This window comes from Primulina huaijiensis, chromosome 17, assembly GCF_012295235.1.
Source record: "Primulina huaijiensis isolate GDHJ02 chromosome 17, ASM1229523v2, whole genome shotgun sequence".
In the NCBI taxonomy this organism is placed as follows: domain Eukaryota; kingdom Viridiplantae; phylum Streptophyta; class Magnoliopsida; order Lamiales; family Gesneriaceae; genus Primulina; species Primulina huaijiensis.
The window spans coordinates 4116446-4144420 of record NC_133322.1 but is presented as its reverse complement, the minus strand read 5'-3'; the positions used below and the strand labels follow the sequence as shown (position 1 = coordinate 4144420).

At 36.5% G+C, this 27975-nt stretch overlaps 4 protein-coding genes across 4 annotated transcripts; 2 read left to right on the top strand and 2 right to left on the bottom strand.

Annotated features, from left to right (window-relative positions):
• Nucleotides 1-610: 610 nt before the first annotated feature.
• Nucleotides 611-6310, bottom strand: LOC140962823 (pentatricopeptide repeat-containing protein At2g41720). The gene is made up of 10 exons (XM_073421847.1): nt 5862-6310; nt 4909-5081; nt 4281-4386; nt 2510-3619; nt 2308-2413; nt 2026-2230; nt 1514-1646; nt 1300-1404; nt 974-1094; nt 611-807 (listed from the first exon to the last, which is right to left on the bottom strand). Exons 1-10 carry the CDS (start codon nt 6198-6200, stop codon nt 710-712), a joined length of 2496 nt encoding a protein of 831 aa, XP_073277948.1. The 5' UTR covers nt 6201-6310; the 3' UTR covers nt 611-709.
• A 484-nt stretch (nt 6311-6794) lies between these two features.
• Nucleotides 6795-17220, bottom strand: LOC140962758 (uncharacterized). Its single transcript, XM_073421732.1, has 18 exons — nt 16644-17220; nt 15594-16119; nt 14739-14990; nt 14325-14416; nt 13294-13504; nt 12179-12360; nt 11847-12062; nt 11058-11242; nt 10773-10866; nt 10634-10690; nt 10421-10555; nt 10131-10199; nt 9324-9437; nt 8669-8830; nt 8458-8586; nt 7795-7896; nt 7479-7558; nt 6795-7383 (listed from the first exon to the last, which is right to left on the bottom strand). The coding sequence occupies exons 1-18, from the start codon at nt 17139-17141 to the stop codon at nt 7032-7034; spliced, it is 3456 nt and encodes a 1151-aa protein (XP_073277833.1). The 5' UTR covers nt 17142-17220; the 3' UTR covers nt 6795-7031.
• A 1133-nt stretch (nt 17221-18353) lies between these two features.
• Nucleotides 18354-20707, top strand: LOC140963064 (protein N-terminal glutamine amidohydrolase). The gene is made up of 6 exons (XM_073422283.1): nt 18354-18513; nt 18895-19000; nt 19108-19185; nt 19272-19402; nt 19918-20042; nt 20258-20707. Exons 1-6 carry the CDS (start codon nt 18419-18421, stop codon nt 20413-20415), a joined length of 693 nt encoding a protein of 230 aa, XP_073278384.1. The 5' UTR covers nt 18354-18418; the 3' UTR covers nt 20416-20707.
• A 1688-nt stretch (nt 20708-22395) lies between these two features.
• Nucleotides 22396-27856, top strand: LOC140963555 (magnesium-chelatase subunit ChlH, chloroplastic). Its single transcript, XM_073422927.1, has 5 exons — nt 22396-24039; nt 24144-24226; nt 24666-26468; nt 26559-27035; nt 27338-27856. Exons 1-5 carry the CDS (start codon nt 22644-22646, stop codon nt 27713-27715), a joined length of 4137 nt encoding a protein of 1378 aa, XP_073279028.1. The 5' UTR covers nt 22396-22643; the 3' UTR covers nt 27716-27856.
• Nucleotides 27857-27975: the final 119 nt, after the last annotated feature.

Sequence of the window (27975 nt, the reverse complement as noted above, 5' to 3'; positions counted from 1 at the left end):
TATTCAAGAATGATTTATATAATGATACTTTCTTCGATCGGGCTGATTCCTGCCCTGACCTCCCTAGGCTTCCCGATTTTTCCTATTCTGCCCGAGTCCAAGAGTGACCTCTTTTCGGAGCATCACCAATATGCTTTCAATTATTTGATTTGAAAGTGAAAGGATTTGGACACTCTCAGAGAAATATGCCACCGGAATACGATGGATGGAAGGGCTTACTCGAGTCCCACTTTGGATATCAGGATATGGACTTGAATAGTGAGAAAAGGATTGGACACAGGGCTCACAATGGATACAGGTACAACAGGTTGCTCAGCCAGATCTCGACCAGTTTGGGTGAGGTTTGAAGAATATCAAATGGGTATTCAGTTTTTATAACCGGACTAATATGAGTCAGGTTACAAGATTCGTACCTATTTAGATTTTTATACATTTATATTTATTTATTTGATCAATTTTCTCTCTTTCTTCAATCCCACTAATATGTTGTGGGATTTATACAAATTATTGCTTTCATAGAAATATCACTTTTGATATTTGGTTGAAAATGTGTAATACTTTATTTGTATATTTTTTATTTAATTTTTGTTATAATCAGACAAGTTAAAAATAAAAAAAGTCAAAAAATATCATGAACATAAATAGTCTGCGTGATGCATCATTTGGATATATACAAGTAGAATCCTATAAAACCAATACGATTGGCAATTCATGTTTGTTTGCTGCTGATCAATGCATGAGTCGGAAGAGGAAGATCAAAACGTTTTTTCTCCAAGGTCGAGTAACCTGATTTTCCCTTCAAGGATTCTGTCACAGAAAAGAAAACCAAATGAGTCAGGAAAAATCAGATGTGCAATGAAGAGTACAGAACACTTGAGGAATTCTTGAATCAGACAGAGAGTCTTCAGTTCTAGTATCTAACAATCATTACATCTATTGAAGAAAAATCATAATTTTTCGTACTCGTACACACCTATTCGTTCTCTTATGACTGCAGCATTTTTTATTCCAGCGTTCCTTTGTGCAAAATATAGTATGTTGTCGTATATTTGAGCTGAAGGCTGCACTCCAGCATCCTCCATCCATTGCATTACCTTGTATCGCAACATAGTTCAAAACGTGACGGACATTGAGCCTAGAGTTAGTGAATTTCGGTCCTATCTCACAAAATGCCAATCATAATAGCATGTAATAAATAGAAGGGCATATTTGTTTCATGCGTTTTAAAGATATCAATGACAAAACACTAGAGCAGTCGGTTCAAATTCATCTGCTGAAGGAAATGCCGAGAAATTTCACCTCAATATATTTCCTCCAGTTCCCAGCAGCTAGAAGATTCTGCAACAAAACTTCGTAGGTAGTTATGTCAACTTCTCCCCTAGATGCCACAATCTTCAGAAATATCTTCATAAACGATTACAAGGGAGATATAAGTTACACGTACCTTGAATCTAACCAGAAACCTTAAAAGGACCAATAAGATGAGAGCAGGAAGAGCTTCATTTAAATTAACCTTAATCATCGTATCAATATTTCCAACTTTTCCTAGAGAATGAAGAAGCCGGTTAAAAGTCCCAACTGAGATGAGAGGAAGTGTAGTCTCCATCATTCCAATGACATCAGTTAATCTCTTCCAATCTCGCAAGCTTCAATCAACATACAACTGTAAGTTTCTTAACTGAATGAACATCAAAATATGACCATAACCAAGACAAAAAAAAATTATATTTAGGTGCATGAAAATAGGCAGTAAGAAGAAGAAACAAAATATTTGCGAAAATCCTGCAGAGATGGGGAGAAGGAAATCGCAATATGTTTGGTAGGATTCACTTACAGCAAAAAAAAAAATTTAATGAAATTGGAGGCGAGAGTGGGGGAGGGAGCCATGTGTGGTGATTCCATGGATTGCAAGTGGGGGACAAATCTTGGATTTTGATAAAAAGATACACAATTTTTTTAAAAAAATTGTTTTTGTAATACACTGGATTTGTACCTACTTTTAACATTTAAACAAGCAAGACATACATGCTACATGATGAAACCATTTCAAAGAAAACAGCATCAGTAAATGGAATCTTTTGGTCTCTCATAAATTCAGCTACAAGCAGGACTTTTCCTGGTTGAGATCCTTTATTGAAACTTCTCATGAGAGCAGCACAAGCCACTGAATCTGGCTGAACATTGTTCAATTCCATTTCTTGAAATACTGCCAACGCTTTCTCCCAGCATTCTGCACAATATACGGGAAAATTCAGTTTGCTCTCTGGAAGCAAATTTTCACAACTGATGCACAAAAACAGAACTCACCCCCAACACTATAAGCATGTAACATTGTTGTATAAGTAACGACGTCGGGTTGGAATCCCGCCTCTTTCATCATGTTGAATATTGATTCTGCCTCAGCGAGTTGACCCTGGGAGACAGATACAAACACATAAAGTATACAGAAAGGAGATTACCGCAAATACAAGTGGCAGAATGAGTTCAGGAGATGCATCGAAATACTTGCCTGTTTGCTATATGCACAAATTGCAGAAGAATATAATTCCTTTGACCAAGGAATATTAAGTTCTCTCAATTGAGAAATCATTTCAAGTGCCTCATTGAACTTAGACATCTTGCATGAGCAACTTATTAAAATATTATAAGTAACAGAATCAGGTCTTATTTTGTTTTCCCTCATGCACCTATATATACATAAAGCTTTATCATATTCACCAACATTCATATAACTTCCAATAGCGGAGTTGTATGCTATTGTGTTCAGTACTATGCCTCGCATCTTTGCAGCTTTAAGTATAGAATCAATTTTTGACTCTTGACAGCAGCGACCACATGCCGCCAACAAGGTACTGATTGAAACAACGTTTGGCTGCAGACCACTTTGCTCCATTTCACGTAGCAGTTCCACAGCTTCCGCTAGAAATCCATTTGATCCATAGGCATCAATTAGAGCATTGTAAGTCACCAGATTTGGTGAGACATTGTCTCTTCTCATTTTGTAAAATATTTTCCAGGCCTTCTTGGGTTGTCGTGATCTTCCATAGGCATTGATTAAAGAAGTATAAGATACAACATCAGGACGGATACCATTCCTTTTCATTTCATCAAAAAGTGATGAGACAGGCTCGCTCAGCCCAAGTGAGGCATACGCACCAAGCAATGCATTGTATGAAATAACATTAGGTTTCATACCTTCTGCAACTAATGCGTCAAAAACAGCACGACAATTGTCAATTTGTCCACAGACAGAATACATATGCATGATGCTAGTATAGGTCACAATATCAGGGTGACATTCTGCTCTTTTTTCCCTCATTGAATTGAAAATTTCAATAGCTTCCTTGTATTTTCCAAGCTTAACCAAGCAATATATCACAATATTGAGGGTTGTAGTGTCTGACCGGACATTTGTACTCTTCATAAGCTCAAAATATGATAGGGCTTTTGAATACTGCGCTCCAGTTTTGTATGCAGATAAAATGATATTGTGAGTCACCAGATCAGGACCAACTCCATTGTCTGTCATTTTTTTGCTAATTTTCAAAGCTTCTCTCCAATTACCACTTGATCCGCAAGCATTAATCAAGTTGTTATATGTTGATCTACTTGGTGGAATCTGCAAATTTCAGTCCACGTCAAAAGAGCTTCCGTTAGGAAATACAATCTACACAAGAACAGTGGAAGCACACAGGAACATGTGTTCAAAATACACGCAGCCAAATATATTATAGTAACAAATGCATCTTTTCTTCACATACATACTGCCATTTATTTCAGTTTCCATTTTATGAGCTCATAAATGCTTGAGGTATGGCCGAACTAAATGCCATGAGAAATAGTTATTCCTATTGCTCATACAACTTGGCCACTCACCAACAGAGAGGACAAGGGTGGAGAGGTAAGGGTTGATGAGAGAAGGAAAAGGAAAAGGAAAAGGAGAAAACAAAGAGATATAGATAAAGTAGACTAGGTCAGACCAAATATAAAAGTGGATTTGGTAAACATCTTTAAAAACAAAGTATCTGATTATTTTTTTATGATACCCTAGGTGGGAGTTGCTGACTACTGAACCCAATGGCTCTCCATCCAGGTACCAAAAATGTCGGAAACACAATGAGATAGAAAGCTGACATGGCATAAAATAACATCAGGCATCCTCATATACAATGATAGGAGGAATGCTAAAAGATCTACATAACTCTGCAAGGTTAACAAAAAGAAGAAAGCTCACATCAGACCCACAAATACCGACTAGGAAGGAAAATATATGTACACACAGATGCACGAAGCATGTCTTCCATTATGTTTACTCCCCAGCGCCATTGACCTGCTCTCCCATGCGCATTGATCAAAGCATTGTAGGTTTCGACATCAGGATTGCACCTAGCAGAATAGGAAACAAAGGAAGTGACCAAGAGTAAAGAAAGAGAGGAGCTGGACTGACTATTGGCAAATGAGAGAAGGAATCTCCGGGAGAAAACCTAATCCATTTTGGTGCTTTATTTCGGTTATATGAGCTGTATATGGAGCTTTTTCCCTTCAATGGAATCATGAAAATCATAAGGGAAAAATTCCTTATGTAAAATCATAAGAGCCCCATATCAAATAATTCGATTTTTGAAAATAAGATTTACAAGCAACCTGAAGTACTGGATTGAAGCATGAAACCAACTGGATGTAGCAAATAGACCTCATGTTTAATTGCCAGGAAACAAAGCATTTATTAATTTAATCAGCTTAGTTGGTCATTTACTATTTAAAAGCACGAGCAAAAAAAATTAGATCAGTTAATAACATCTTTGGACTTTGCTCGTTTAGTTATCAGAAAGAAGGGAAAGAACAGGGGAAAGAAGGCAATCAAACACCATGCAACAACAATGTAATTGCGGCAGATGAAAACCGTACCTCCACTTTTGCATCTCAAAAAATAAGCCACGTGCCTGGTCAATGCGATTATGTCTGGCGTGCAACCTGATCAACATATTGTAGATATCATTTCGGGCACAATAGTTTTTCTGATTCTTCATCCAATTGAAAACCTGAATAGCATGTTCGATCGAACCTGTTTGTATTATTTCCTGCACAGCAGTACAGATATTTGTTTAAATTTCTGTTCACAAAAATAAAAGAATCATGAAATAATTTCATGGTATATAAACATAAATTCTTGCTGATGTCAACAGCACATCTGTTTAAAATAAAAGTTGGCGAACAAAATTTCCATTTCAACCAGATTGTAACAAAATAACAACATAAAGAAGTCACTAGCACAACACTTAACACAAATATTGAGCACTTTTAAGAACTTACCAAACCATGTCAAGCTAAAAATCTAGAAATGGCTGGTGCATAAGACACAATAACAAAAGTTACAAGGCATGCAGTGTGGATAGTATGAATTCTCACCGCTAACATCAGCATCTTACAACCCACAAAACCCAGGCTCCCCTTAATTACAATACACATCTAAAATTTAAAAGGACATTCTGTCAGAAAATCAGCTTGTTTAACCATTTCATTAAGGGAAATCAAATTCGTGGGAAAAAAGGAACAAATATCTCTTCTTCCTCCTCTCAGAGTACAATGGTGTGATTTGCATTAAAACATCTACCCAAATTTCCCATCGACACATTCCTCAGTACTTTCCTCCCATCAACACATCAAAATTTCCACAAAATACACATATTAAATCTGTAATACAGACATAAGTCAAGACTAAGCGGTCTCTAGTAAAAATTGTACTATTTGCTACTATATGATTCAACAACAAAAGGGTCATCAAATTTTGGATAACTTTTTTTCAAAATGGCATGCCCGGCCCATAAAAATATTCCCTTCCATGGAAAAAGAGAAACCACCCTCATAAGAACCGGGAAATTCTTTCGCGCGAAGCGCCCAGCCCACTGGTTCAGCACTCCCTCGACGTCCTCCCAGTGTTTGAGCTTAGTTATCCTCTCCACAACTTCAGATAAGGTCCAGTCTTTCTGAAACCGGTCACCGTCGACCCGTAAACGCTGTCTTTTGGGCAAGTCCAATTTCCGGAGCCCCGGAATCCGAGTGTAAATTTTGTGGGTCCCGGCGTCATAATCCACCTGGGCATGCTTCTTCTCCTTAAACGGGTCGGGTTTGGAGCAGTGAATAGGTTTGTTGAGGTTGCCATTAGCGGGTAAGAAGAGCGTGTTGTTTAGGGTGGCCATGGGGTTCTTCTGCAGTGGAGTAAAGCGAGCAAGGGGATGACGATATAACCTTAAAACACCAGGAATTTACGTTTTGGCGACGCGGTTGAATCTGGCTAGTGAATTTGTCGTCTCGTTTTATATTGACATCTCTCGCGAATAAAAAAAAATTCGTAATTTTATAAAATATGTGTTTATTGTAAACATCAAAGTCATAGATATTTATTGGAACTTTTTTCAGCAATATTGTGAAAAAAAATAATTTAGCTGCAATAAGTGGATATATTTTCAAATATTTATTAATAGAAATAATTGGTTTTACGTAGAAAAATTCTTAAAAAATTGTTTCTTATATATATATATATATAATGTTTTTAGAATTGAATAAAAATTAAAAAATATATTTCACAATGAAAATCATTAATAAATTTCAACCATTCTATAAATTATTAATTAACATTTCTAGTTATTTTAAATTTATTATTGAAATAATTTTAACATACTTTTAGAAATTATTAAAATGTGTCATGGTGCAAGAATGCATCTGATGCAAACGGATTAAATCTCGGGCTAAGGTCACTATCGAGTAATTTTATGTTAATGACCAGATTCATGGACTAATTCTCAAATATCTCCAAATAATAATCAAATTAAAAAATTTAGCCAAACAAAATATACACACTCTTTTGTTTATATTCTTTGAAGTACCAAAATTGGAGATACCATCAGCAGACACGTTAGCACGCCAATGGCAAATACCCGAGTGAAAATAGTAAAAATTGGATTACTCACTGTCTATAAAAGCGCAGATTACCCAGCCGGCAGATTATCTTGCATTCTGGGGGAAGTTTGCTAGCACGTTCTAGTATTTGAACTGATTATCCCAGTGGAATTCTCAGGTCGGCTGAATTTCTGTCTTCTTACCAACTTTTTGTGCTTTGAAAATTTGGAGACAACGGCCGGTCGACGGATGTTCTCTTGGTGTTTCTTCTTCATTATTTTCTTCTCATTGAGATTTTTAACGCCAGAATAATTCCTCTTACCGTGTCCTTGCTGTCTATTTGGTAAGTTACCATGATCAGAATGTCCAGCTTTTCTGAGGGACTTTCCGAAGTGGGGTTGTTTTCTATCATCTCTTCTTTTCCAAGGTCTCCCAGGGCCCTCTTCATTCTTTGTCGTCTCCTCTCGTTTCCTCTTGTGCTGCCTGAAAAAAAGGCAACTCAATAAATACTGGACCATGTAGCCGAGTAGAGTTACTGGCAGATACAAGAGTAGCACTCGTTTATCGAAGAAATTTACCCCCTGGGAAATGAATCAGGATGATCAGGTTTACTCTCACTGCTCTCAATTTCCTTGGAACTTGTCTTGCCACGGCGATTCTATGGCATTAAATTACATGTTAGAGCGAAGAGTGTAAGTTTAAAAGCTTACAGCGAATTCATTAGATAAACGGATACCAATAACGGCCCAATAGTTATCACAGATTTATGATCATAACTCGATACAGACAATAGCTTTCAGAAGCTAACAGCAAATCCACAAGTTATGAAGCATCACTGGACGAGTCCGTAACTTGCAGCAAAAAACAAGAAAGTATAGCGAAAAAGAAGAGTACCATGACAACCCCCTGGACATAATCCTTGTACTTCTCAGGTGTAAGAGCCTTTACTGAAGGAACACCGCACTTCCTCATCATGATTTCTAAGATAACTGTGACCTGTAGATAAAAGAAGCATCTACATAACGATTCTTGAGAAACCAAATTGAAGTATAATACATGCAGCAATTTTTTATCAATGTTGTAGCAATAATTAATTATCCGAAAATCAATTAACCATAATTTTCCGAAAGTTACTCTTTTCTCAATCCCATCTTTGAAACACTTTTGTTAGTTCAAGTCCTTCATATGCAAGACTCTTAAACTACTCTCTAGGAAGTTAATGATAAGTAGCACATACAAAAGTTATATTTATCAAAAAAGAGAAACATTCACAAAATAATTTATAATACAATCTAAACATATGATGGAACAATTTAAACAATACAAATTGATATTCTGTGCATTTCACTGCTAAAACATATAAAGTAAAGATAAAGGGAATACAACATGCAAACTGAAAACAAATTTCTTATTTCTCGACATGTAAATATGCCTTCTTTTATGCATTACTCTTGAAGACGGAAAAAATGTAAGCACTTTTCTTCAACTTAATGATCTGGTGTATAAATACTTAAGACTTGCATTATTTCTCAGATAGAGCAGGACGAAAATTCACACCTTTGTTCTGAAATGATGGCGTGAAACAGATGACCAGCGAAGAATTCCATCGGCAATGTCCGGAAGAAAATTTTGTAAATCGTTTGTTTTCAGGCAAGAAACAAATACTTTCACAAAGCCCAAAACAGCCTGTTCAATTTAGAGCAAGTAATAACACATAAAAATACCAAACAAATGAAATGACGCTTGAATCAGAGGTCAGGAAACTAACTTTTATAATCTCAATTGCTTTGCTGTGCAGCAACTCCATTACAGAAGGGAACATGTCAGGTACTGTGAGGCAGATATCAGGATCACTGTAAACTAATACCGAGAGCGCAGACACCACCCCACTTTTTATGTGAGGAGAGGAGCCAGAAAGATATCCAATAATCTGAACATAAAAACATAATTATTTCCTCGATGATAAACATCAAACATGATTGTTTGCTACACTTGGTGGGTATAATGTAAGTCAATACAAAAGTTAGTGCATCAAATTTCAACCAACGAATAAACAGCTATATCACAAGACAAGCTTACGAGCCCCACGCTATTTCAAAGATAACATAGAAGGCAGCATGATTTAGCAGACATGAAGTAGATCTGAAGTAAATGATAAAACGTTTTGTGGTAATTACATTTGAACATCTTTCTTTGACTTCGTACTAGTTTCTATTGCTAGAAATCACACTGATAAAGAGACAGCAGGTCTTCATAATATGACATGTTTTTCCTTCTAATCATAATCATAATATGACATGTTTTTCCTTCTAATCATAATCACAACTTGTCAGGGCACGGCAATAAACTTAGAAATCAAATGTCATGATCGTTGCATGTACTCTCAAGACAATATTAGTGCAACAATACATGATTGCACTCACCATAGTAAGAAATTTCTGATATGGGGCACCACAAGTAGCATCTGATGACTTTCTCAACTTACAACTTATCGCATTTATAGCATCATAAGCCACTTTCCTGCCTTCTTCATTAGACTGAACATAAAATAACATCTACATATTAACACAATTAAGTGTCAAACAGCCAATGCCAATCGTGTGAAAGTAACTGTCATTCTCGAGCAATTTCTATGAAATAAAACACGCCGTATAATAAAAATGTGGGGGAAGGATACAAAGTTCCTAACAGGAACACTGACATATACTATAACTGAATCTGTTAGATCCATATCAAAAAATGCCAATACCGAAGCAAAAGCAAATAATGTATTTGTATGAGAAATTCATTACTTTTATCGTAGGTGATGCAATAAAATTATTCCCAGGATGAATATAACCAGATTGTATTACCCATTTTGCTACATAAGGCAGGTATCACATGCTTAGGAAGCAAAGGTTTGTGATCCCCAAACCCACTTCTTATCTCTAATTTTTCCTTTAATTGTGACATGAGCATACAAAAAGACGGCTACTGTAACATCTTTTCAGTAACATTCAGATCCCTTATAATTAAACATTGATGCAGGGCATGCAGCGCACTCGCAATGTCCAGGAAAGGCGCTTGCATCTTAGTATTAGCTTTCACTACTGAAACAAGTCTATCGCCTTCTCCAAATCATAGAATAAATATTAATCTACAACACAGAGAGAACAAACACATGCACCTGCGCCAATCCCAAAAGAATTGAGCATAAAAACAAATGCAAAGTCTTGGAGATTAGTTCATACATCTTTTAAAGTGAGAATAATCTCATTCAGGACAAGGAAAGCCTTTGAATTATCTTCATCCAAGTTTCTCTGCAAAGAAGTAGAGAGTATTTATTTAATTCAAATAAAACACGAAATAGTAAGAAAATTAAAGTTCTGGAAGCTGACAATCACTCTTAACAAAACTTCGTTCATCATAAAACGAGGGGAATGTAGCTAATCAACCCATTAGCATATAGCAAAAACAAAATCAGATCAACAAACATATATCTTCAAAAATTGTGTTTTCTATGTACAGAATGCTGGCCTACCGTTATCGCCTGAATCAATAAGGTCTGAAAACAGGCAAAACGACTTTTAAGAAATTCAACGTTTGCTGAAGACTTCGCCCCAGACAAGAGATCCATCACCATTGCAAACTGTGAAGAGCAGAACCAAGAATGTTTCTGCAGACAGAATAACATAAGCTAAAATCATGTTTTCTACTTCCAGGTAAGAAATAATAAGAGTATAAAGGAAGAAACCTCCAGAATTCTGCACAGAGTTTGACATGCTTCAATCTGGCCAAACTCATCTGTAGCCTAATACCCAAAATATGCAGTGTCATAACCAGATCATCAATTAAAAACTTGCAAATTAAAAAAATAAAGGGAAATAACAAACCTGCAAAGCACATTTAATTACGCAAAAGAGTAATTTGACCAGATCCTCATCAGATGCGTCAACAAAGCAAGATGCAAGATCCAATATTAGATGTCTGCATACAGACAAATTGACAAATTTGTGAGTTTAACATCTATGATGTTTATAGTCCATTATCACATTCACAAATCTTCCCTCTGCAGAGTTAGAAGACGCTGAAGAAATACTATCTCATGGCAACTACAAGGACAAATAGTTGAAATTTGAATTATGTCATTATTTCACTAAAAGGAAATTCACTATTACCTCTCCGCATCTGTTCCAACTGAAATTTCACCACCCTGTTCTTTGTCACCAGAGCTATTAGTCTCATGCTCCACTTTTTCATGATCAACCATATCACCAAGAAGCTGAAACTTCTTAAGAGAATCCATAAAGATCTGTTTTGTTTCTGAAGAATCACAGATAGATATCAAGCATCCTATTGCACCCTAAAAGTCAGGACAATAAAAATTCAAATTGAATCACTATTCCATGTGAACTTCAGAAAACAAAGTAAATAAAAGCCAAAGTTAAATAATACAGGCCTGCCCCCCTTGAACTAGTTTGCAAGTGATTACATGCATCAGACCAAGGAAACATATATGAGACAATTCCACACTTTCAACTGTGGTAAGAAATAAATCAGCAAAGAGTACAAGGATAAAACCAGTCTTTAATCTCATAATATGGATCAGCTCATGCTCATCTATCATTTCATCAAATGCATCAACATTACGCAATGAGAACTAAAAATTTAAAACAAAAATAATTCCCCATGAATATGTCAACTCATGCTGGAGAGGTCATAAAAGAGGTTAAATTATGTATAAAAACACATATATTAAACATGGATTAGGCAAGGATCCACCAATGCTAAGAAATAAGAAGAAAAGCTCCCATTTAACTATGGCATGTCATGTGTGAAATATAATCTGCACCTAACAACTCCATGGCTCTGAATATGGGTATAAGCTACTTTAGATGATAAGGAAATAACTTCAGTAAAGGAGAGACGAGCTTTTAAACTCGAAAGAAACAATAATTAGCGAAAACCTTTAGATGCTTGCGTGTCTCTGGAGGGCTCTCAAACAAGAAATTGACTAGAGCCTCAAGCAACTCCTTGGAACATGAAGCCAACACATTCAAATTTTTTTTTGCGATCTTTCTCGAATAAAAATTTCTCGTTTTAAGATCCGTGCTTTGAATTTCTGTCAACTCCTCAGACCTCTGATCAGATGCGAGCACCTTTTTATTTTGACTTACAAGTTCCTATCTCCAAAATACAAACAATCCAGTAAGACAAGCAGGATACTAACATCATTTGAGAAGAAAGTAGAGCAAACTGACAATTAAAATAGAGCTCAACAAAGGATTTTGAATCATACCCGCAGACTAATGGCAATATTCTCAAGCATAAAAGAGTCCTTTTTCAGAAAAATAATTAAGAGGTTGGCAAGGGTACCAAAACTCCGATAAGTATCGCTTGGTTGACGACAAAAGGCAGGCAACAATCCCCAACAACCGATGGAGAAAGCCTGCAGATCTCGGCGTATTACTGACTTTTTAACTGGAAAGGAGCAAAAATTTAAAATCCAGATATTCGTAAAAATCTCAATGCCACAAGGCTTAAGCTTATTTATAATTCAGCAAATTAAACAAAAAAAGCTAAAATTTGCAGGTATACAGAGGAATAACAATAGAAATGTGCAGTCTCCTCAATTGGCCGCCTAAAGTTCTAATCCACAATTATGAACTGAGAAGTATTTGAGATTGACACGAAAAAGAGCTCAACACTACATTCACTAACAGAACTTGTAGATGCAACACTCGAGCTTTATAACAGATGATGGAATAATTCAACACTAAATTTTTTAGGGAAAATTACATTTTTTGTAAAGTAATTTGAACTCTTTCTATTTTTAGTCTTGTTAACGGTGAATTTGTATTTTTAGTCATGTAACTTGTATGTTTTTTCGTTTATTGTTTTTTCGTTTACCCGAGTCTACAGTGTCTTTCGGTCGAAAAAATTTACATGACTAAAAATGAAAATTCATCGTAACATGACCAAAAATGGAAAAAAATGCAAGTTACATGACTAAAAATACAAATTCATTGTTAACATGACCAAAAGTGAAAAATAACGCAAATTACAAGACCAAAAATGTAATTTCCCAATTTTTTTTATATCAAGTTACTTTGTTATAAACTCGTGGATAGGAATTTGACAGATCGAGAACAAGGAAAATCAATATCGAGAATTTACCATGTTACAGTAGCAACAAAAGATTAAATTCAGGAAATTGCAAAGCTTTCCGACAGTGTCAATTGTTGTCTTGATAACTTATGTCTGGAAATCATTCATGTATTTGTTCTTATTTAGACGTGATCATTTTATTATCACACGGTTCACATTGATTCATTCAAATACTTCAATAATTAATGAAATTAATCACATGGTGAATTGAGGGAAGGCGAACTTTCCACAGATTCTCGTGAATACCTTTAACTGATGCCCGTTCAAAGGATTCAGCAAGAGGTATAATATGCTCCATAAAAAACTGCAGCGAGGATCCAACTATATTTTTCTTTAAAATAGGTATTAACCAACTATTTGAACAGGAAAAGTCATTCACCCCCAGGGAAATGGGGATCAATTCAAGTATTTTTTCTGGTCCCATGGCAACAACAGCAGATCCAATGCAATCTTGAAGCTGCAACAATGAAGTAAATAAGGAGTATGAAACACACAGGCTGAGCTTCACTGACAAGCTATAAACATGTTCAAAATATTGCAAAAGTATATAATAAAAATATTATAAATGAATATCTGCTCTATTTTATTAAAGTTGAGGACATGATAGTAACCATTTAAGAAAGACACCAATTTTTTCTTCTAACTTTACCCTTATATGATACTAATATTACACTTTTGTTTTTTTTTTAAAATTTCAACACACTTTTATTTTATTTTTTTTTATTTCAACAATTCAAGTATCAATTTAGTCCCCCTATAATTTGTCAAATTTCACTTTAGTCCATCAATAATGATAAAAAAAACTGTACACACATGCATTGCGTGTACAGAGTAACTAGTAATGAGAAAGCTTGCCTATATTAAAATATGGCTGAAAATATAAGATAAATCACCAAGAAAATCGGTACCACTCAACCACACCGACATACAAAACCCAATACTGCTAAACAATTTAATTACATGTAATATGAATGAAAACTCAGAAGTCAGAAAGTACATGAATGTGAATAGCAACCACAGTTCAAGAGGCACAGTTGACACGTAATCAATTGACATCCAAATAAGCCAGGTGAAGATAAAAAAAACAAGCGAGTTCTCATTTTATACTAAATTTATCAGCAAGTGGAGAGATAGCAAGAGATATCTAACTTGTGGGTGTTCATTTGAAATTTGAGTTCCCATTTCAGTGCTTGAGAGCAAATAAGAGATGGACAGGGAGAAAAAGAAGGGGGAGAGGGCGCGGCCACGAGAAGAGAGAGACTTCCACGAATACTCACATGTATAATTTCAGAAGCACCTGGAGAACAAGCATTCATCAAGTCAGCTAGTTTAAGAATTATACCCTCCATAAGCATGTATGATGCCTCCTCTACAAAAAAGGTGGAACATATTACCACAAAATACTGAAAAAAGAAGGTTCCAAAAGACAGAGTATCAATTGAAGACTCCTAGAAAGTTTACAGACATATTTCAGAAGCAAAAAATTTACAATGATTCTGAGCATACTCCAAGAGCTCATTATAGGTCACATCAACAAATTCAATAGACGGAGTCACGGACACTTCAAAAACTTGTCCAGTACCAATTCTATTGAAGAGAAAAAACTTAGGGAAAGGAAAAAGGAAGCAAAGAGTTTTAATACTTTTCCACTGCTACTGCACCACAAAAAAAAATTATTAAGGCTCACTAACCAAGTTTGAGGAACAAATGAGCTAAAACCGACAAGAAATGCTGGTTTGGAATTTCACACCCAGTTCTCAGAACATTGTAGAACGCATTGCATATACTTTTTGCTGCTGTAAACTTCTCGTTGTGAACTGACTTGTCTTCCATTTGCTGGGTTTTGATGGTCAATAAGCTTTTTCCATCGATTAGATGATTTATCAGCTCCCTGAATATGTTAGCAGCCTGCAAAGAAATGTTGGCTTCAGCTGATAGGAGGCCTGATAGAACATCCATAGTTAGTAACGGGAAAATTTTCAGCTAAACTACATAGAAAAAATAAATAAAAGAATCACGATTATGACATATGGGTGAAGTTTTCCTGCAATATCAAAATATGTACTGATTCAAATCTACTGTGAACATATTTTAACATTAAGATGATATTAAAAAGGGGAAAATATAAACTAAAAAATTGTAAATTGCCCACTTGGCCTAAATAAGAAGAATTCTAAAGAACTAACTCAACCCTCCCAGGTGATGGAAAGAAAAATCAGATGGTTACTTGTTAACATTCCGGCATTGAATTCATCAATTCACCTTTCTTTCAGTCCTGACAGTTTATTATTCGATGGACCATAAAAAGATTTTCTGTGATTCAGTTGGTGACTTTCACCATATTCATGATTAATAGAATTCCTAAAACTGAGGCACACCGCACATGCAAACCAGGCACTGCAAACAGGGGAGCACTTGTTCACAATAGAAGCATATGTATTTGCTGTAAGGTTCAAAAGAGGAAAGGCCTGCCACTGGAGACAAGGAAAGTCTAACAAAGAAGAGAAAAGGGAAACAAATAAAATAAATTGAATCGAAAGTATTACCTATCAAGGATTCAGTTACTAGAGGGAAATAGGAGATTGATTTATGTAAGTTGCCATCACGAAGTTTGCAAAAAGCAGTTTTGGCTAAAGTTGCAGCAAAAACTGCAGTTTCAACTGGATTCTTTTCTCCCAAAGATATGTATGGAACTAGTGATTCGAAAATATCTTCAGCAATGGGAACTATGACTTCAGGCCCTGAATTTTCAAATATGGCCAAAACCACTTCGAATACAGGCCTAGTCAATGCCGAGCATGGGGATTTCAAAATCTTCAATAATCGCGACAGGGTTCTAGTGCGAATTTTGACATAGAGATATGGAACAGCGAGCTTCATCACATTTAGCAAATGAAGAGCTTCTTGATGATCAGTGGACCCATTAGTAATTTCTGTGGTCGTAATTTCCGCTGCCAATGGCATGTGCTCTTTCGCCAATAAATAAATTAATTTACTTGCTTTCTTGCTGACAGCTGAAGATCCAAGTGACTTGAAAACAGCGAGGATACAATCCTGAGCACATTTCCTCACCTGAAACATTAAAAATGAAAACAATCGTTAGAAGTCAAGGAGTCTGGTCTTATTTGATAGAAAACAAAATTTATTATTAATCATGGTTTTATAAAAGGATAACTCATCCTTACTATCAATCTTTCATAACTATAGATTCACAACCCAATTAATCCAAGAAGCTAGATCTTTAAGTAACCTTATTCATGAATCCCACGTAAATATAATACAGCTGACAGCCGCCAGAAAAAACGTCACAGAATAATCAGTGAACCCACCAATAAGTGTTAATCTCATTTCATGTAACTGCCAAGGTCAATAATATATAGTAGCTCTAGCGGATCAATTCCAACTATAACAATTCAAAAAAAACAACCACACTACTGCAGCAACAAATTTTCGGCAGCAATGCATTCACGCAAATAACAGATTACAAGTTCAGCACCCTGATCCAATAATCTAGAGTCACTTGATACGACGTTCAGCAAGTAACCAGTAAACTAATAGCATTATAACACGCTAATCTGTCATGAACTCAGACAAACCTTAGGCCGCTTATCGATACAGTATTTCAGAAGCCATTCAAATCCCAGCTCAACCGATTTCCAATCATTCAAATTACAAAAGTCCGTGACCAAAATACCCAAAGACTTCACCACCGCCCTCACACTCGAGGTTCCCAAATTACTCCCCCTATCCTCCACCACGCCAACCAAAACCCTGACCGCATCCTCCGCCTTTTCCTGTCTAATTTCGCATCTACTTATCAAAGGAATAATTATAGAAAGAAAAGAGGTTAACGCTGCGAGAGCAGTGGAGTCGAGTGACTTAGAACTGGAAAGTGAAGTGATGGTGGCGGCGAAATATGAGATAGGAGTGAGGGGGAGAGTCGAGGATTGGATAATAGAGCGGGAGGCGGCAGCGGTGGCGCAGAGATGGCGGTGCTGCGCGGCGGATGAGTGAGAGTAGCGGGTTAGAAGCTGTTGGCATATGTCGGAGTTGGCATGGAAGATTTGGGACGTTTCAGCCATTTCATCGTCCATTGCTGCGGCGGTGTTGCGGCGTCGGACACCTAGTTTCAGGGGTTTATGTCGTGGGTTTTGTCAAACATAAGACAAAGCGCATTAGCAAAACGCACTTTCGTGAATTGACCTAATCAAGTAATGGGTCCTTTAATGGGCTTGGATACTTCCGTCGAAGCCCGTCCAAAACAGGACGCAATCATCTACTAAAATTTGTTCAAATAAGTGTCGTTAATTATAAAAAATTAAACACATCAAATATTATATATAAAAAAATACATAGATAAAATATTCTATTCATTTATTTTTCTAATATATATATAGATAAACTCTAAAACAATTTATTGTTTATTTTTTTTAAAAAAAATGAACAAAATATTTTTTCTACTATTTATTATACAACAACAATAATAAGTAACACATGTATATACCAAATTTTACATGACAAAAATCATATCAATCAAACCGATTTAAAATCTATTATTACAATTAGTATCCAAAATAAATTAATAGTCAGAAAAAAAATTTATTTAAAAAAGCTAATGTCTAGTAGAATTTAAATTTGACTGTATTCTTTATGAAAATAACCTCAACCAAATTGAATATGTGAACCGAAATTTTTTTTAAATAAATTCTAGACCAAAACTTGTGTGAGACGGTCTCACGGGTCGTATTTGTGAGACGGATCTTTTATTTGGGTCATCCATGAAAAAGTATTACTTTTTATGCTAAGAGTATTACTTTTTATTGTGAATATGGGTAGGGTTGAATCGTCTCACAGATTAAGATCCGTGAGACGGTCTCACATGAGACTCACTCTAAATTCTAACGGAATCTTCTAATGAAATATATAGTTGATTTTTTCTTTCAGGTGTATTAAATTATAACACATAAACTTTTTTGAGATTTCATAACAATCGATTTTGTGAGACATGTCTTCTATTTGAGTCAATCGTGAAAAAATATTACTTTTATATCAAAAAAATTATTTTTTATTATAAATATAGACAAAATTGACATATATCACGAATAAAAGCTCATTAGACGATATATACTCAAATATTATTTTTTATGCTAAGAATATGAGTTTTTATTGTGAATATCGGTAGAGTTGACCTGTCTCACAAATAAAGATTCATGAAACCGTGTCACAAGAGACATGTTCTAACTTCAACTGGCTTATTACTTTTTTATATGTTTTTTAATTAATATATATATTTTTATTTTATTTTATTTTAATTAAAAACCCTCATAATTCTCTCTGGAAAACTCAAGGTCAGCGTTGCCGAAGAAACAAAATGGCGACTTCGAATTTGGATTCATCTCCGCCCGTATCACAGGAGATTACTCCTCCGGGAGTAGTTTCAGGCTTCCAGCACACTCCATGTTATTGGTACCTTCCTGTCTTCAACTGTTTGTTTATGACTGAGTTGAGAGGAATTTGGGACAGCTTATGGAGAATTAAGTATATTACATTAATTTATTTTAATTGATTAATTATTTCATTTCCTGAAGGCTGCTTCAATGCTGTTGCTTGTGTGATACTGCTTTTTGGCGTTTTGGTGTATGTAAAAAAATTGACCCTGAACGATGTCCTATGAATTGTTTTTCATTTGTGGCTATTTTTTCAACCTGTGATTTAACAGTTCATTGATTTGTTTTTGAGATATTAGTAATTGGAGTTTATTTGTTGTTTTTTTCGTAGCAGGGAACTGGGTTAGAATTACCCTAGAGCTTAACTGTTAAATTTGAGAAAATATTTTCAATTTTGCAGCGAGGAGAACGTGTATCTGCTGAGTAAGAAGCTATGCGAGGATGGAATATCGACATCAGATTGTTCTGATCTATTCGTCATTTTCATTTCCAATGAACAAAAACAGGCATGTAATTTGTGGTAATTCATATATTCATCTTAGACGTTCTTGTGATGTTAGGCATACGGATCAAGAAATAAATTTGTTTTAATTTCGCGATTGTATCATCTCAGATTCCATTGTGGCATCAGAAGGCCAGCCATAGAGCCGATGGGGTAATTCTTTGGGATTACCATGTCATCTGTTTACAAGTAAGAATCAAATAACCGACAAATTCTGTTTTTGGGAAAGTAATTTACGTTGTTTTGATCGTTATGATTTACTATGAACACTGCAGAAAAGAAAAGAAAGCAACTTGCCTCATTTAGTCTGGGATTTAGATTCAACTCTTCCCTTCCCATCTCCCCTCGTCGAATATGTAGCTGAAACCTTCCGACCTTCATTTCAGCTTTTTTCTCAGTTTCACAGGTACATTCAAATGCATGCTTTCTTGATTTTCTGTCTAGGAAATTCTTGTTTTTGAGGTGAATGTCAATGCTGCATCTTCAGTAGAATATTTGCTGACATAACAACTTAATTTCTACATATGGATATGTGAATCGCCGGATCCATTACCGTCCCTTGTATCGTTTTCTGTTGCTTCTAACAGTACTCTTTCCAATTTGCATTCTTTTATTATTGGCATCAGAAATTTCCACTCTTTTTGTATGTGGAGAAAGATGATTTATTTTTGTTCTGTTTCTGCATGTCTTCTGGTAATTAGACCAATTTCTATAGAATAGAGAACCTTTAAAAGGTTCCAGAACTAAATGGATGATCCAAAGATGGGATATGTAGAATCCTGCCCTTAATCATGCTGTGTCTAAAGTAAATCACCCTCTTTATTGGTATAGCTTGGGATCGTTTGATGCTTTACTAGAACCATTGATAGACTCAATTTCTGTCCTTTTCTCCATAATAAGAATTTTTTTGGTTAATTTCAGGATTTTTCGAATTGTGCATGCCCCACTGTTCCTCCGCTGTTTTGCATCTGATAGAAGACACATGAAAGATTCAGCAGGCAATTGGGTTTTTCCTCCACCTTCATATGAAGCCATTGCCGCTGAAGGTAATTGCTATATTATACAGTATGAATTGTTGCAAAGGAATGCACGTGTTTATATGCAACTTTTTTGTAGGAATTCAAGCAAAATATATATGCTAATTGTTTTATCATGTTCTTGATCCTATGTGCTTAATTTGCTGATATTGGTTAAAAAGTAATTTCCAATGCATCTATTTCATTTTCTCAATACCCTAACTATGTTTTTTTCCTTTCTACAGATGGGACGTTGCATAACTTAAATGAATACATGGAAATGTCCGCTGTCGATGTCGTAAAAACCGTAGGAGCTGATACTCTAGATGATGTCTTATCTAAAAAATTTGGTGTCTTGATTAGTGAAAGCCAATTGGAGGAGTTCTTTTCTATAATTTCCTGAGCATCAGTGACAACCATGTTGCACGTATTGAGTTACATGGCGAGGCAAGCATCCTGCCACAGCCTGTGTGTACACTGTAAGCCATGGGATCCTATCACTCAATGTAATTTGATCACATAATCTTTAAGCAAACTAAAAGTTGAGACTAGGATATAATTTTGCCCTAAAACCATCTATTATGTAAAATTCAGTTTATGGGTTTAATAGTAGTAATATTAATACTGTTTGTAACCTCTCCCACGCGGCCACACACCATTACCGTTAATTCGAGTTAATTTGCAATTTAAAATTATTTTCCTTCATTCAACTTCGAAGTTTAGCACTTCTATCCATTCCACGTTCTTTTATATTCGACATTTCCCTAACAAGCAACGCTAACTGCACTTAGTGGTTTATAGGTTTTTTGAAAGCTTCTCCAATTCCACAAACTAATTGTATTAAATATTGATGAGCAAATTTAAGGAGCTGAGCTATTTTTTTTTAACTGAATTCGCGTTGCACTTCATGTTTTCTATATCTAATGCTTTCAGCCATTTCCACAATAAGGATCCATGAAAAATCCAACTACGATAGGTAAAATGCAGTTTGTTAATTTTCATTATATTTGGTTATGATTTCTCTCCGATTGAATCGGACTATATTTGAATTAAATTACTTTTCCCAATGATTAACTCCTTTAATCCAATTAAAATCCAAAGGGCTCAAGTTGGTTTTTTTTTTTTTTTTTTTTTTTTTTTAAAAAAAATTTTTTTTTTTTTTTTTTTTTTTTTTTTTTTTTTTTTTTTTTTTAAAAAAAAGACTTATCTTGTCTTTATATTAGATTTTATAATGTCACTTGTTGTGTGCACATAAAATGTTTGGTTCCTTTCTGTCAAACAGATTCAGACGAGAAACTTTAAAGATAATTTTACAATTTCTTGATCATAGTTTCAAAAATTCATTTCGAAGATTTTTCATTGCCCAAGCCTTATGTCGTACTAAAAAAGTCTACGAATTTGTTACCCAAAAAAATCGTATGTTACTGATTATGAGAAGACTATGGTCTTCGTATGTGTTCGAGTGTGCTGTTTTTTTTTTTGTTTTTTTTAATGGGCGGATTCCTAACAGCGCCAATTTTTCTATCAGTAATCAACTATCAACTTATGTATAATATATTTATTTGTTTCATAATCTTAGAAAGAATTTAACTATGTCTCATTGATTTAAAATATATAATACCAAAATCAAGGACTTCACAAATACAAATATATTATATGTGTAACACATAATATATTTATTTATATTGAATCATAAACATATAATGCATAAACATATAACGCATATGCTCCGCTGCTAGTATTATATAACACTCCATACTATTGGAATTAATGGGTTCATTCAAAGCGTGAGATTTTATACACCCATGCCATGAAATGAATTTCTGCAAATGGTAATTGATTAACACTAGACTTTTTCACAAACTTGTTCTTTCCCCCCAATAGTTTGAAGATTCATTTCTCGAAAAATCTAGGGAGTTATTGATGAAAAAGTATTAGTACTCATTATGTCTTTTTGCATGGAGGACAAGTTCAATTAAAGCAGCACTTTGAGCGTACTGAAATTTCCCTTGGTATGAAACCACGCACGGAAGTTATTTGTACACAAACATACACAAGGGCAAAAAATAACAAAATATCGACCCTTTTCCACTGGAGTGACAAATTCGTAAACAAGAAGCAAAAAGGTCTTCATAAGTCACATCTCTCTTCATCCCATCCAGTAGCCACCCATCAATTTTCCTTGAAATCCAAACAAACCAATCACAGGCCAAGAAACTTCATCACATGTAACCCCAATAGATAAACGAAGCACAAGTGGGCAACCTCAATTTTCCCTCTCTAAATCATACGAAGAAAAGAACTCAAGCCACAATATTGATGTCTGCCCTTGTCGCCACGTGTCCCTCTCTCTCGCCATAAACTAAATTAACCAAAGATTTGTTGTTATGTACGCCCCCTCTCAACTCTAAAAGCACAAGCACTCTGCTGAAACGAGTGAAGAACTTTGCAGAAAAATCTTGAAACTGCACAGAGTCTAAAGGTTCACACACATCATTTTTCATAATTCTGCTTCTTTTTTTTTGTCCAACTCTCCGTGCACAAAGTTTCTTTGTCTATCCTCAAAATTTTATTCTTTATCTTGTAACCAAGAAACAAGTGTGTGTTTCTTGAAAATACAGACATTGAGCAATGGCCTCCTTGGTTTCTTCTTCATTCACCATACCCAACTCTAAGGTTGAACTCATTTCATCAATTTCACAAAAGAACTACTTTTTGCGCTCATTTCTTCCCAAGAAACCCAACCAACACAACAAAAAATTTAAATGTGATGCAATTGGCAATGGTTTGTTCACTCAAACCACACCTGAGGTACGCCGAATTGTGCCCGAAAACTTAAGAGGGCTTCCCACAGTAAAAGTCGTGTACGTCGTGTTGGAAGCTCAATACCAATCATCCCTTACAGCTGCAGTTCAGAGCCTTAACCAGAATGGAGAGTATGCTTCATTTGAAGTTGTGGGTTATTTGGTGGAGGAGCTTAGAGATGAGAATACATACAAAACTTTCTGCAAAGACCTTGAGGATGCGAATGTTTTTATAGGGTCCTTGATTTTTGTTGAGGAATTGGCCTTGAAGGTGAAGGCTGCAGTGGAGAAAGAAAGGGAAAGGCTTGATGCTGTTCTGGTTTTTCCTTCAATGCCTGAGGTAATGAGACTCAATAAGTTGGGTTCATTCAGTATGTCGCAGCTTGGGCAGTCGAAAAGTCCTTTTTTTCAGCTTTTTAAGAAGAAGAACAAGTCATCTGCCGGATTCGCTGACAGTATGCTGAAGCTTGTGAGGACTTTGCCTAAGGTTTTGAAGTACTTGCCAAGTGATAAAGCCCAAGATGCAAGGTTGTATATACTTAGCTTGCAGTTTTGGCTCGGGGGTTCGCAGGATAATCTTGTGAATTTCTTGAAGATGATCTCTGGTTCTTATGTACCAGCTCTGAAAGGGATGAAAATCCCGTATTCGGATCCGGTTTTGTACCCGGATAATGGAATTTGGCACCCTTTGGCTCCGTGTATGTATGATGATGTGAAGGAGTACTTGAATTGGTATGGTACGAGGAGGGATGCAAATGAGAAACTAAAGAGCTCGAATGCACCAGTGGTCGGTTTGGTGCTGCAGAGGAGCCATATAGTTACTGGAGATGAAAGTCACTATGTTGCTGTGATCATGGAGCTTGAAGCGAGAGGGGCTAAAGTGATACCCATTTTTGCTGGAGGGCTAGACTTTTCAGGGCCGGTCGAGCGGTACTTCATTGATACAATCACGAAGAAACCAATGGTGAATGCCGTAGTGTCACTTACTGGTTTTGCTCTTGTTGGAGGGCCGGCGAGGCAGGATCATCCAAAGGCCGTTGAGTCCTTGATGAAGCTTGATGTCCCATACATTGTAGCGTTGCCGTTAGTCTTTCAGACTACAGAGGAGTGGCTGAATAGCACTTTGGGACTCCATCCTATTCAGGTGGCTTTACAAGTTGCTCTCCCGGAGCTTGATGGAGGCATGGAACCGATCGTTTTTTCTGGCCGAGACCCTAGAACAGGCAAGTGACTTTCTCACCTAAAATAGTTTGGTCAATTTCTTGCTGAAGTATTAGTGATTTTGGTTGTTTAATTTGTTTGGACTGGTTTTATGTAACTATCACAGGGAAATCACATGCTCTTCACAAAAGAGTGGAGCAGCTCTGCACCAGAGCAATCAAATGGGCTGAGCTGAAGAGGAAATCTAAGGTATATAATCTACTGATATAATTGATTTAAAGCATTTTAATACAAAAGACTGACTGGAAACCCGCTGGGTTTAATAAACTTTGAAGATTAACAAAACCATTATCTAGAAGAAACTGAAGTGAATTATCAAGGCATAAATACTTATAGGAATTCAACAATTATTTTTGGAATTCATGAGGTAAATATCATATTATAAGAAAGGTAACATAAGGGTTGATAAATTACTTCCAAGAAAATTGTGATTGATGATAACCCTGATGTGGTCTAAGTTTCAAATTTGATTGCTACCTACCTGGAATCATAATCATTTTGTTCTATCTGCTTTACTCAAATGAACATTCAAGTTCTGCTGATTCTACAACATATCATTCAGACGACATTTAACTGACAGTATCTTTCATTTACAGCAAAACTTACCTGCCTAATTTATCATATGCAGACAGATAAGAGGCTAGCGATTACCGTATTCAGTTTCCCCCCAGACAAAGGCAATATTGGAACTGCTGCTTACCTGAATGTTTTTTCTTCTATCTACTCTGTCCTCAAAGAGCTAAAAAACGATGGCTATAATGTCAAGAATCTTCCTGAAAATGCTGAAGCCTTAATGGAAGACGTAATTCACGATAAAGAAGCTCGGTTCAACAGCCCGAATCTTAACATAGTGTACAAAATGGGCGTAAGGGAGTACCAAAGGCTGACTCCATATGCCTCTACTTTGGAAGAAAACTGGGGGAAACCTCCGGGAAATCTGAATTCTGATGGAGAACACCTTCTTGTATATGGAAAACAGTACGGAAATGTATTTATTGGTGTACAACCCACATTTGGTTATGAAGGTGATCCGATGCGGCTTCTTTTCTCAAAATCGGCGAGCCCACATCACGGTTTTGCTGCTTACTATTCGTTTGTTGAGAAAATATTTAAAGCTGATGCTGTTCTTCACTTTGGGACTCATGGTTCTCTTGAATTCATGCCTGGGAAACAAGTCGGAATGAGTGATGTTTGTTACCCTGATAGTCTTATTGGGAACATCCCAAACGTGTATTACTATGCTGCCAATAATCCATCGGAGGCCACTGTTGCTAAGCGTAGGAGTTATGCAAATACAATAAGTTATTTGACTCCTCCAGCAGAGAATGCAGGGCTTTACAAGGGATTGAAGCAGCTAAGTGAGCTTATTTCTTCCTACCAATCTCTTAAAGACACGGGACGTGGATCTCAGATCGTGAGCTCTATCATCAGCACGGCCAGGCAGTGCAATCTTGACAAGGATGTGGAACTTCCTGAAGAAGGGGTTGAGATTTCAGCCAAGGAGCGAGACCTCGTGGTGGGTAAAGTATATTCCAAGATTATGGAGATTGAATCACGGTTACTTCCATGTGGTCTTCATGTCATTGGTGAGCCTCCATCGGCTATGGAGGCGGTAGCTACTCTGGTCAATATCGCCGCATTAGATCGTCCTGAAGATGGGATTTCATCTCTGCCGACAATATTGGCTGAGACCAAGGGCCGAGCAATTGAGGATGTCTATAGAGGAAGTGACAAAGGCATTTTAGATGATGTGGAACTACTTCGACAGATAACCGAGGCATCCCGTGGCGCAGTTACCGCATTTGTTGAGCGAACTACTAACAAGAAAGGGCAGGTTGTTGATGTTGCTGACAAACTTACGTCAATTCTTGGTTTTGGAATAAATGAGCCATGGATTCAGTACCTGTCGAACACAAAATTTCACCGTGCCGATAGAGAAAAACTTAGAGTCTTGTTTCAATTCTTAGGGGAATGCTTGAAGCTTGTTGTGGCGGACAATGAATTGGGAAGTTTGAAACAAGCGTTGGAAGGAAAATATGTTGAGCCAGGTCCAGGAGGAGATCCAATTAGAAATCCGAAGGTTTTACCCACCGGAAAGAATATCCACGCCTTGGACCCACAATCTATTCCCACAGCTGCAGCTATGCAGAGTGCAATGGTGGTTGTCGACAGGTTGCTCGAGAGGCAAAAGGCTGAAAACGAAGGGAAATATCCCGAGACTATTGCACTTGTCCTGTGGGGAACAGATAACATCAAGACATATGGGGAGTCACTGGCTCAGGTAATGTGGATGATTGGAGTTAAGCCAGTTGCAGATACTTTTGGGAGAGTGAACCGGGTAGAAGCTGTGAGTCTTGAAGAGCTTGGAAGACCAAGGATCGATGTGGTCGTCAACTGTTCGGGTGTGTTCCGGGACCTTTTCATTAATCAGGTCTTCACACTTTCTTGGCTTACTTCATAGTTATTATAACTTTATCCATTTATCATTTTCATGAGTAAGTTCTATTATATTTGTACATAGATGAATCTCCTTGATCGAGCTGTGAAGATGGTCGCTGAGCTAGACGAGCCTGAAGACCAAAATTACGTCAGAAAACATGCACTGGAACAAGCTAAAAATCTAGGAGTTAATGTACGTGAAGCTGCATCCCGTATATTTTCAAATGCCTCGGGCTCGTACTCCTCAAATGTAAACCTTGCCGTTGAAAATTCATCCTGGAACGACGAGAAGCAACTCCAGGACATGTACTTGAGTCGAAAGTCCTTCGCATTCGACAGCGATGCTCCCGGTGTAGGCATGACTGAGAAGAGGAATATTTTTGAGATGGCTCTCAGCACGGCTGATGCTACATTCCAAAATCTTGACTCATCAGAGATTTCTCTCACTGATGTCAGTCATTACTTTGATTCGGACCCAACAAATCTGGTGCAGAACCTCAGGAAAGATGGAAAGAAGCCTAATGCATACATTGCTGATACAACTACAGCTAATGCACAGGTAAATTCCATGACTTGCCATCAAGAAATAAGTTATTCATGGTTTTGCGTACTATCTGTCTGCTACGTGTAAATGGCAATTGTGTTGGTTAGAAATCAAAGAATTTATTTTCAAATAATAAAACTAAATGCACCACATGGATTTTTTTTTCTTTTAATCATGTGGACGCTGTCTCACATAATTTCTCTTATCATATTTAGTTGTGTCGCACATAAATTATCTATTATATTTAGTTCCTAGAATATATTCCTACCAATTTTTTTACTCAGCATTCTTTTAACGACGATTTCTTCTTGATTTAGGTGCGTTCGCTATCTGAGACCGTTCGGCTTGATGCAAGGACTAAGTTATTGAATCCAAAATGGTATGAAGGCATGATGTCGAGCGGGTACGAGGGGGTTCGTGAGATTGAAAAACGCCTGACTAACACCGTTGGATGGAGTGCAACTTCTGGACAAGTCGACAATTGGGTGTACGAAGAGGCAAACACCACGTTTATTCAGGATGAGCAAATGTTGAACAGACTCATGAGCACGAACCCAAATTCTTTTAGGAAGTTGGTTCAAACGTTTTTGGAGGCTAATGGGCGTGGCTACTGGGAAACTTCTGAAGAGAACATTGAGAAATTGAAGCAGTTGTACTCAGAAGTCGAAGACAAGATCGAAGGGATCGATCGTTAAAATCTTGATTCAAAACTTGGATCCTGAATCTTTTCCCTTAAGAAATTGCTCATGATGTTCATTTTTCCAGGGTGGTTTGCCTTCATTGTATTTGGTAACCTGTAAGACACTGATTTCTATTGAAAGCTTTACTCACCATCATTTGTTTCTAACACTACAAGACTACAACCATACCCCCTGGATTAAGATGTCATTTTTGCAAGAACCATGGAACTTCTCGCGTAGGTGAATTCGATTCAAGTCAAACTTGAGTTCAACTT